Source organism: Epinephelus moara, chromosome 22 (genome assembly GCF_006386435.1).
Source record: "Epinephelus moara isolate mb chromosome 22, YSFRI_EMoa_1.0, whole genome shotgun sequence".
Taxonomy (NCBI): Eukaryota; Metazoa; Chordata; class Actinopteri; order Perciformes; family Serranidae; genus Epinephelus; species Epinephelus moara.
Window position 1 is genome coordinate 29381093 of NC_065527.1, and position 10598 is coordinate 29391690.

The 10598-nt window shown below is 41.7% G+C and overlaps 2 protein-coding genes across 6 annotated transcripts in view; one reads left to right on the top strand and one right to left on the bottom strand.

Moving 5' to 3' along the window:
* The window catches only part of LOC126383960 (major histocompatibility complex class I-related gene protein-like), a 151295-nt gene that overhangs the window by 95506 nt on the left and 45191 nt on the right, over positions 1-10598 (bottom strand). The window lies entirely within an intron of this gene.
* Positions 1-10598, top strand: part of LOC126383959 (major histocompatibility complex class I-related gene protein-like) — a 159969-nt gene that overhangs the window by 3335 nt on the left and 146036 nt on the right. For all 4 annotated transcript variants that reach the window (XM_050034748.1, XM_050034747.1, XM_050034746.1 and 1 more), the window contains exons 2-4: positions 7872-8141; positions 9657-9935; positions 10395-10457. In XM_050034748.1, the coding sequence (XP_049890705.1) occupies positions 7872-8141; positions 9657-9935; positions 10395-10457 (612 nt within the window). The remainder of the gene's footprint in view (positions 1-7871; positions 8142-9656; positions 9936-10394; positions 10458-10598) is intronic.

A 10598-nucleotide genomic window follows, 5' to 3' on the forward strand; every position in this document is an offset into this window, starting at 1 on the left:
ATACACTTGTATAAACATATTAATGGGTAGAATATTCAGATTCAGATTCAGATTGACAATAAACCATGCCAAATATTACACACTGGCCCTTTAATAGTCTGGATGTGTTTTATAGCATTGAACAGTTTATCAGATTCCAAAAAACACTGTGTTGTATATAACATGCAGCATTTTGTACATGTAGCATTGCGCTGTACTGTATATAGCATGTAGGCTATCATAGGCTACATACTATCCCCTTTTTGTACATACTTTACCTTTTATTAATACTTTTCTCACATCATGTGTATATTTTTACTCAAATTGTTTTGATTGTATTCTTCTCTTATTTTTATATTTGCACTGTGTGTCAGTGCCTGGGTTCAATAAAGGACATCTTAATCTTACCACTTAGCACAATTTTGTCTGTAGCTGCTATTCACCAAGACCCTACCTGATGTGTGTCTGTTAAATTAAGAATGACAGGTTGGCTCAAAAATTAAGACAACAGCAGAGCTCAGTTCAAACGGTTTATTCACAATCAAGTGAGATTTACTTCAATGGCTGACGTGGGATTCCACCCCGTTTTTTTTGTTTGAAAGGCGGTGATGCTATTGTTGGACCACGTGGGCAGTGAGATGATAAGTAGCGGGTACAAGTTATAAGGAGGACCGGGGAGAGGACAAAGCTTGGTCGAGGCAGGGTGGGGGAAATCCAGGATCGGACGTCAGCAGAGGAGCGGAGCAGACAGTGGAGAATAGAAGAAGACTGGAGTTTCCTTACTGTTTTTATGTTTTAAGCTAAGCAGGGTCAGGCCTGGAGTTTCCTATAAGCAATTTCAAAGGTTATGGCAGCAGATGTAACACTTTCATGCACTTTTATGTTTTTATGATGTTTTAATGTGGCATTCATAAAGTTATTTGTCATATTCGTAGGCTATGTAGGCTAATAATATATATTTCTATGGCTTCAATGGCCGATATTCAGTGTTGCTGTATGGAGCCAGCCCCTGCATAATTGTGAAACTGTTTTGTTTCACTTCTGGATGTTTTGCATTAAAAACACAAGTATTGTGAAACTGTTTTGTTTCACTTCTGGATGTTTTGCATTAAAAACACAAGTTTAGTTTGCATATTTGTGTCAGTTGTACATTTGAACATGCATTTGAACAAAAGCAAAGATACAGATAGTCAAATCAATTTTATTTTATAGACACACCTAGATATTATTTCTTCTCTGAATATCACAACCACATCAGGTAGGGTCTCGGTGAATAGCAGCTACAGACAAAATTGCTAACAAAAGTGCTAAGATTAAGATGTCCTTTATTGAACCCAGGCATTGACATACAGTGCAAATATAAAAATAAGAGAAGAATAAAATCAAAACAATTTGAGTATAAATATACACATGATGTGAGAAAAGTATTAATAAAAGGGAAAGTATGTACAAATGAATAGGGGATAGTATGTAGCCTATGATACATGCTATGTACAGCACAATGCTACATATACAAAACGCTGCATGTTATATACAACACAGTGTTTTTTGGAATCTGATAAACTGTTCAATGCTGTTAAAACACGTTCAGACTATTAAAGAAACTCACTTTAAAGCTACATTGTGCAGCTGTACCACGATCCTGCTCACTCACAAATATTAATAATCTCCAATATTAGACTATATGAATTATGTTCCATCAGTGCGACCAATCACATCGATAGAGATCATTATTTTTTGATCCTACGTGTCTAAAGCTTCACACTGATTTTTATCATTTTAACTGAGATTACACATTATTTGCAATAAACATTTCAGGGCAGGCGCTGCTCTGACAGACTGACAGCTGTCTGATCCATGTGCACAGAGGCACAGACTTATATAAAAAGAAAAAAGAAAACTTGCTATACAAATGACAGATTTTTTATTCTGAGCTGAGAGTGAATTAATTCTGTGTAATATTTGAAAGTGAAGACAAAATACGATATTCAAAGAAATGATGCACATAAAATCAGTAGCCTATCTTTAGATAGTCCAGAGTAACAAACTTGGAAGATTGCGGCGCACACAGTTGCAGCGACTCGGTGTTCTTTCGGCTGGTGCTTTGTATGGCTTTTTGGATAGGCTACGCGCTCAGTTTGGTAGTTTGGCAGACTGAGGTGCGCTGAGATGGGTGTGGCGGTGCAGCAGGGGGAGGTGTTGACAGATCCAGCTTGGCGCAGTGACAGTTTCGTGCCAAAAGGCTTCGCCGAAGGTGCGCTAAAAGCTCTACTCTACTACTAAAAGTCTACTGTCAGCGCAGGGGGAGCGCAGCCGGTGTAAGTCAAAGTTTGGCTGACCGGCGGACAGTGCGNAGTGACAGTTTCGTGCCAAAAGGCTTCGCCGAAGGTGCGCTAAAAGCTCACCAGCTGAAACCATGTCTACTGCCAGCGCAGGTGGAGCGCAGCCGGTGTAAGCCGAAGTTTGGCTGACTGGCGGACAGTGCACACACATCACCAAAACCTCACAGGCAGGTTTCCAGAATATCAGGCACATTAACGATGCAATAAATACCCAAAAAAACACTATTCAATGCAACTATCTGCAATCAGCACATAAATGTATCTCTATATCGACTGTCCCGTCACATCTGATGTCAGATCAAAGGGGATTGGCACCGTTTGGCACGTTTGGCACGCGTAATGGAAACCCAACCTGATTTGATTAACACAGCTGCAAACTAATGAGTTCACATCCCTCTCAGCCAACCACAAACAGCCACAGCATCAGATAGGGAGTATATATTCAGCATCTGTCATCTTAGAAAAGTCAAAAGAAAAGAAACAGAGTGAGACTGCGAGAGAGAAAGAGAGAGCGCGCGCGCACGAGAGAAACGCAACATTGATTTACAATTGTGGTGACCTCCTCCCAGGCTACCTTTGCATCATCAGCCCGTGGAGGTCTGCTCGCAGTTCCGTATATTCGGACACTGCGAGCTTGGACCTCCCGGACCAAAACATCAGTTTCCTCCTGGGAGAAGTTTGGCCGTCTGACGCTGCTGCTCTCTTCTGCCATGGCGAATTGAGTAAACTCTCATTACGCCTTCGCGCGGCGCATTTAAGGGCGAGGAGAGGGGCTCATTTGATTGGTGTGATGTGTGTAAAACCCACTCCACGCCTTCTCTCCTCCCTCTTTCTGACTTGCGCAGGTAGGAGGGACGGAGGTGGGACAGACGAGTAGCTGCGCCAGCACGCACGGTGTGCCAATCTTGCAAAATCCGCCTGGCCACACCCAGTTGGCGAAGCACAGGTGCACTGCCCCCTGCCTCGCCCGGTCTGCGAAACTAGAGCCCTACGTGTTGTTTTGTGTCCTAAGTACTTTCTGTCAGGCGAACAACATCTACGGCCGGCACGATCTCCTTAAGATAGGAGTTTGTTAGGAGCGGAGTATTACAGCCAAGTTTCTCCGCTTACACAGAGGAGGGGGGCTGTGTGTGTACGTGAATAACAGCTGGTGTACTAATACAGTGACTGTAGACAGCCACTGCTCCCCGGACTTGGAGTATGTGACTGTGAAATGCAGGCCTATTGCTGCATTCTATTGGTAACAGGTGTTGTATCGAGCTCTGTTTCCTCGTCGAGATTTGTTTCCCCTGGTCCCGCCCCATCCGAAATTGCCCAAAGGGCGAAGGAAACACGCGTTCACAAAAAGCTCGCCCCCGAGCTGTTGTGCTCGTACCACAGAGGCACTGTGGAGAGAGCTAAGGTTCAAAACTGACTTTTTTTTAGCGAGTTTTATCTGAAGATGTTGTATTGTAGAAGTGAAATCCAAATTTCATGACTGTCTAGTTATATTTTTAAAGTGGGACAACAGCACATATGTTTTTGTTTTTATGTCTTTATTAACACAACCAACTACTGTTATTTCTATCAATAAAAAATATTATATTTGTGAGAGACTTTTCATTTAGAATATTATGGACTTTTGGAAGAAAATGTGCTCATTCATTTATAGGCTAAATTTAAATCGCTATTTTATCATATTTGTCTTAAATCCAGCTCCATTATAGCAGGTAAAGCACATCCTGACAAATTGGAATATTACTGTCACATACTGTTCCCCCTCTGTTCAAAATGAAAGGAGGCTCACACATCTTTCAAATTCATACTCCTGACTTCTTTCCCCACAACAGATAAGTCCTGTGATTTTCAGGCTGATATTCAATTTGACCATTTAAAACAGGGGGAACGCATCCTGACAGCTTGGAATACTACTGTCAGATACTATTCCCCCTCTGTTCAATATGAAAGGAGGCTCACACATCTTTCAAATTCATACTCCTGACTTCTTTCCCCCTCTGTGAACAGTATCTGACAGTTATATTCCAAGCTGTCAGGATGCGTTCCCCCTGTTTTAAATGGTCAAATTGAATGATATCAGCCTGAAAATCACAGGACTTATCTGTTGTGGGGAAGGAAGTCAGGAGTATTAATTTGAAAGATGTCAGGCCATTTCTGATGGGGGCAGGACCAAGGGAAACAAATCTCGACGAGTAAACAGAGCTCGATACGACACCGGAACCGGAATTGATACGGTTTCCGGTCCGGAAAGGTACAAAAGAACACCCGTTCTACCCGGAGGTCTCGTCATCAAACTCGGGCAAGGTCCAGGTAGGCTGAGTTGGTAGAATTGACGTCACCACGAAGATGGCTGCGCATGTTGTGAATGGTAAACAAAGTTATTTGTCCTCAATTTGTCCTCGTATATGCTGTTTATTTAAGCGATTGTGTTGTAAAAATCATACAAGTACTTTGCAATGGCATTTCTATTTCCACTGTTGATTTGTGTTGGAAAAAAAGTCTGTGCAAGCCCGTTGTAGCCTAAATTCGTTTGACCCAGCAAAGTCTCCGGTGCTCAGCAACCATGCAAACAAAAACAAACTTATGGCGCGCCGCCATGTTTTCCGGACTGTTGCAATGAAACACTTTCAGATCAGACGTGTCATACGGTCATATAAATCTGACAAGGAATGACCGGCCTGGATTGCCAAACGAATGTGGCATAATTACCTCCCTAGAGAGTTTACTGTTGTCATGGTAACAGCTGTTTACATCCCACCGGACGCTAATGCTAAAGCGGCTAGCAGTCATTTGTATAGCAGCATTAGCAGCCAGCAGAGCACATATTCTGACGCTGTACACATTATAGCAGGGAACTTCAATCATGCGGACCTGAAAGCAGTGCTCCCTAAATTCCACCAACATGTTGAGTGTGCTACTAGAGGAAATAACACACTGGACAAGGTCTACTCCAACATCAAGCTGGGCTACAGGGCTAAACCACTACCTCACCTGGGCCAGTCTGACCATAGGTCTCTACAGAGACGAGGTTGAACATCTAGCAGCGTGGTGAAGAGAGAACAACCTGCTCCTCAACACATCAAAGACCAAGGAGCTGGTGATCGACTACAGGAGGAAAAAAACTCTCATCCCACCACTCATCATCAGCGGGGACTGTGTGGAGAGGGTGTCGGACTTCCGCTTCCTGGGTGTCCAAATCGAGGAGGGCCTGACCTGGAGTGTGAACAGCTCGGAGGTGCTGAAAAAGGCCCAGCAGAGACTACACTTCCTGAGGGTGCTCAGGAAGAATAACATCACACAGAGACTGCTGAGGGGTATTCCAGGTAGGAGGTTCAACAAACTCTGAGTCTAACCCTGAACTCTGAGTTGATTTACCCTGAGATGGGAAACTCTGAGTTACCGGTTCCAGAACAGCTGATTTGAGTTAGTTCAGTCAACTCTGGGTATGTTCACTTCAGAGTTAAGCCGACAAGAAAAAGCCATCATCAATGGAGCTACGACTCCACAATTCACCATGGCAACAGGTAAATAAAAGACAGCGCTTCCATTTTAATCCAGTGGATGTAGAGATATTAATGCATGTGTAGCAGACGGTGCACGTTTGTCTTTAAAAGAAGAGCCTGAGTCAGAGCAAGGAAAGTGTAAATAAGTTAACCATAAAGTTAATAAAAAAGTTTTATTCAGTGTTATCCGTTTATTCATCATTTATCAGACTTACATTTCTTTAATGAAGATAAAGTGGTGGAATCTGACTGTGTATCAGGCTGTAGATACATTACATTATATTAATAATATATAATAATATATTTGTTCAGATTTAATCTGATGGGGAAAAACACAGGAGGCAGCAACTGAAAAATAGGAAGATTTAAAACATATAGGCTAGGCTATAGATCAAAGACATAAAGGGCTCTAGTTTCGCAGACCGGGCGCAGCGGAGGCGCAGCGCACCTGCGCTTCGCCAACTGGGTGTGGCCAGGCGGATTTTCTAAGTTTGGCACACCGTGCGCCCTGGCGCTCCAGAGGGTCATTAACACGGCCCAGAAAATTGTCGGTTGCCCCCTCCCCTCACTGGACGACCTTCACAGTGCTCGCTGTGTCAAAAGAGCGCAGAACATTGTAAAGGACACTTCTCACCCTGGATACTCCATGTTCGAACTGCTACCATCAGACAGGACAATCAAATCAAGAACAAACAGACTCAAAAACAGTTTCTATCCAACAGCAATAACCACCCTCAATGCCATAAAAAACAATCTCTAACACAACACATATATACAGTGACGGAAGAATGAATGGTTGTGTGTGTTTGTTTTTGTATTTATTACTGTAGTGTTAGCTTTTTTTAATGGGTGATGCACTGGCTGTTTGACACTTTTTAATTTCGTTGTACATGTCACATGTTACAGTGACAATAAAGGACTATTCTATTCTATTCTAATATCCAGCCAGGGTTTAGATTGTGGCAGACAGTAAAAGCTCTGCTTATTAATGCACTTCGATACGGACTGAATTAATGAGGAAATGAAACAGTGAGAGGGAGGAGACAGAGAAAAACTCAGGGTTTGTTGAAGAAAATCTGCTCCCGACCAAGTTAGGTTCACAGACTCAGAAAAAAACTACCAGAGTTTCATTTAGGGTTAACATAGGCTACTCAGAGTTTGTCTGCAATAGCTACCCCGCTGATCTAGTCAGTCTGCTAGACCTGAAAACTAGATGGTTCTTTTTACTCCACCATAGCAGGTCGTGTGAATCTCTAAACTGTCTGCACAATTATTATTATTATTATTATTATTATTATTATTATTATCAAGTGTCTCCATGTCACCACAACTGAGGGGAAAGTCCAGTGACAGCTTAACTCTAACTGATAGTAGCCTATAGTAAATGCCTTTCCATAGATGTACATCTGTTTTTTCCCATCTGGCTGTCAACATAGGCCTATTCATTCATATTTGTATTTTTGATGACAACTTTGATGCAGTGCGACACCTGCTGGTCATTTTTAATAACTACTTTTGGCGTGCTTGCTGTCATGTTGATAGTTTTACCGAGAACAGACTTCACTGTTCACGGTACATCCTGAAGAAAACTTACTATAGAGCTTTCATTTTCATGGTCTATCAGCTGCATATTAACAGGCAATACAATAAAACGCTGTTGCATTACTTCATTGCCTGTCTGTGCGTCTGCAGCCTCCGGGTCTGCAGAGACATCCTGCTGGCGTAAAGGCCAAGAGGTAACCTTATTTTGAAGGGCACAGCCCAAATGTAAGTGACAGAGCACGTTAGCCAATCAGAAGCAAGGGAGCGCTGAGAGCCCGCCCACCAGTGAAACGAAATATGGAGTGGTAATTTTGTTTTTTGCAATAGGATCAAAAAACAAGAAATTGAGCTGAATTTCGTTTTTTTTTTTCGTTTTTTGCCCAAAAACGGAAAAAAAACGAAAAAACGACTTGTTTCTGGTTTCTGATTGTATCAGTTATTCCCAGAAAACAAACGGTTAAAAGGTACCTTGGTCATTTAAACTGAATGTGCCTCATTTGTCCTGTAGTAAAACACTCCCTGAAGTTTTTCCTCACTGCATCTTCTGGAGTCCCAAACGTCCCACAGCTTGTGGTTGCTGCAGTGGTTGATGACCTTTTGGTGGGTAACTGTGACACCGATATAAAGATAATACAACTAAAACAGGACTGGATGAAAACAGCATTAGCAAACAATCCACAGCAGTTGGAGTCGTACACTCAACACTGTTTTCAGATCCTGCCACATCTCTTCAAAGCCAGGATGGACAACTTGAAGCAGCGCTTCAACCAAAGTGGAGGTACAGCTTGTATTTCATTCTTACTGTTAAAGTGCTCTGTATCTTAGCTGTAAAGTACAGTGACCCTCACTCATTCCCACAGTATGATATTTCAACACATCGATAGTTAAACCAGAAAAATGCACTCAGTAGAGCACTGGTTCCCAGCACTGCGAGGCCTTCCTGATTTAAAGGAGGGTAAGAATTTTTTTCTTTCAAATATACAGTCCGTCTATAACTCAGCCTTTCATTTTATGTCTATGAAGAAAAGTAAATTAAATTGTTATTTTTAAAGTTCTGATTATTATTTAAGTTATAAAATCTCCCAGGATAGGTGCATAGTAAAGACCTGAGCATAAGCTATATTCATAGAGTCTTCAGTCTTTGTGAAACGGCCTCATCCTGCCACAGAGCTTATAGAACAATGGCCAAACATCTGGGAGATGAAAACACTGAATTTGTTAAAAAATAAATGAGCCGATCAAGTATGACTGCTGAAATAAAGATAAGACAGAGAACTGTGTAAAGAAGTTCTAAAAATATCAGGAAAACTCATCTCTGATGTAAAATTCACAGAAATAACGCTGCTCAAAATTCATTTACTCATTTTGCACAACTTCCTGCAATGATTGAGTTCACTATTTGAGTTAATTTTAAAGTTTCAGTTGTTCTTTACTCTTATTTTTATGCATTGAATATAATATGAAATATCCATAACATATGTCACTTAGTCAGTGGTAATGGAAAAGGGGTCCCTTAAGGAAAAAGGCTAGGAACCACTGCAGTAGAGTACAGATCTCCACCAGGCGACCAAGCAGCTGCCTGGGTTTCAAGTCTGGACAATTCTAGTAGTTTCAGCAGATGTGCTGCAGCGCCTTTCAGAGAGAAACTGTGTCAGTTGGCTGTATAAACTCTAGCTGCCTTGCCCAGTTTGCCCATTTGGTAATCCAATTAGTTGAAGTTATGTAATAAAGATAATTCAGTGAATTCCTGGATAACTGTCAGTTGTACTGGTCACTGGAACCTGGGACTGCATCCAAGACTAAGGGTATAAGATAGCACCAGTTCAGATATGACAGAAAGTGAGGGGGAGAGAGATGAGGTCCTCAGCTGGACACCAACCAGTAACACTGCAGTTCATGTTTGGCATCTTAAAGGAATGTTTCACCCACAAAATGACCATGCGTAAATCAGTTAGTCTCACCCTGTTACCTTGAATTTGTGAAGGAAACTTCATTGTTCTTGCATGTCTCCATGGAAAACAGTGAACATATTGATTTATTGATTGATTGGGGAACACATTAAACAACAGCAAAACTACATCATAAAATATATGGTTACCTTTGTAACTTTTAAACTGTGAAATAGAAATTGTGTTTCATCACTTATGTGAAGAAAAGTGCACTGATGATCTGCTCTTGAATCATAAACACACCAAAAGACTGAGCATCACACAATGTACAATATGTTTAAGATCATCTTTCCACTGGAGGTATCATCTGTACATCACTGTTAATTACAGTCTCTGTTTCTCAGGTATCCACATTTTCCAGAGGCTGAGTGGCTGTGAGTGGGATGATGAGACTGGAGAGGTTAAGGGTTTTAGTCAGTATGGTTATAATGGGGAAGACTTCATATCATTTGACCTGAAGACACTGACATGGATCGCTCTGAAACCACAGGCTGTCGTCACCAAACTGAGATGGGATGCTGACACAGTCAGACTAAAAGACAATAAAAACTACTTAACTCATGTTTGTCCTGAGTGGCTGAAGGTTTATGTGGCCTTTGGAAAGAGCTATCTGCAGAGAAAAGGTAGAATCACATGACCTGATGTAGTTTCATTAACATAACAATGTTCATACAACCTGCTCAGAATGAACTGCTGTTGTATTTTCTCTCCAAACTGTCTGACAGTAACTTGACTGACATGTTGGAGTGCTCTGACGTTTCTGTCCATCAAAGCTGAGACTGTGATAGTTAGTGCACAGTTAGCATGAGTTAAGTAAGTTAACAGAGTTTCAGAATAGACATATTGCTGTTTCATTGAACATTGCTATGAACTGCTTTGTTATAATCCACAAAAACAGGCGGATGTTGGATTGTTGTTGAATACTTACTTATTCATTTATTTTGCCAGGGAGAATTTTCACACCTTCTGTTGTTGATTTAGATCACTTTTAGATTGACCAGCAACAATTATCTACCACTGGTGTGAACAAGCATCCAGATTTACTGTGCAAAAAACTACTTCACTTGCTTCTCTCTGGGCAGACCTTCCCTCAGTGTCTCTCCTCCAGAAGTCTCCCTCCTCTCCAGTCAGCTGCCACGCTACAGGTTTCTACCCTGACAGAGCCATGATGTTCTGGAGGAAAGATGGAGAGGAGATTCATGAGGGCGTGGAGCTCGGAGAGATCCTCCCCAACCACGATGGATCCTTCCAGATGAGTGTTGACCTGAACCTTTCATCAGTCCCAC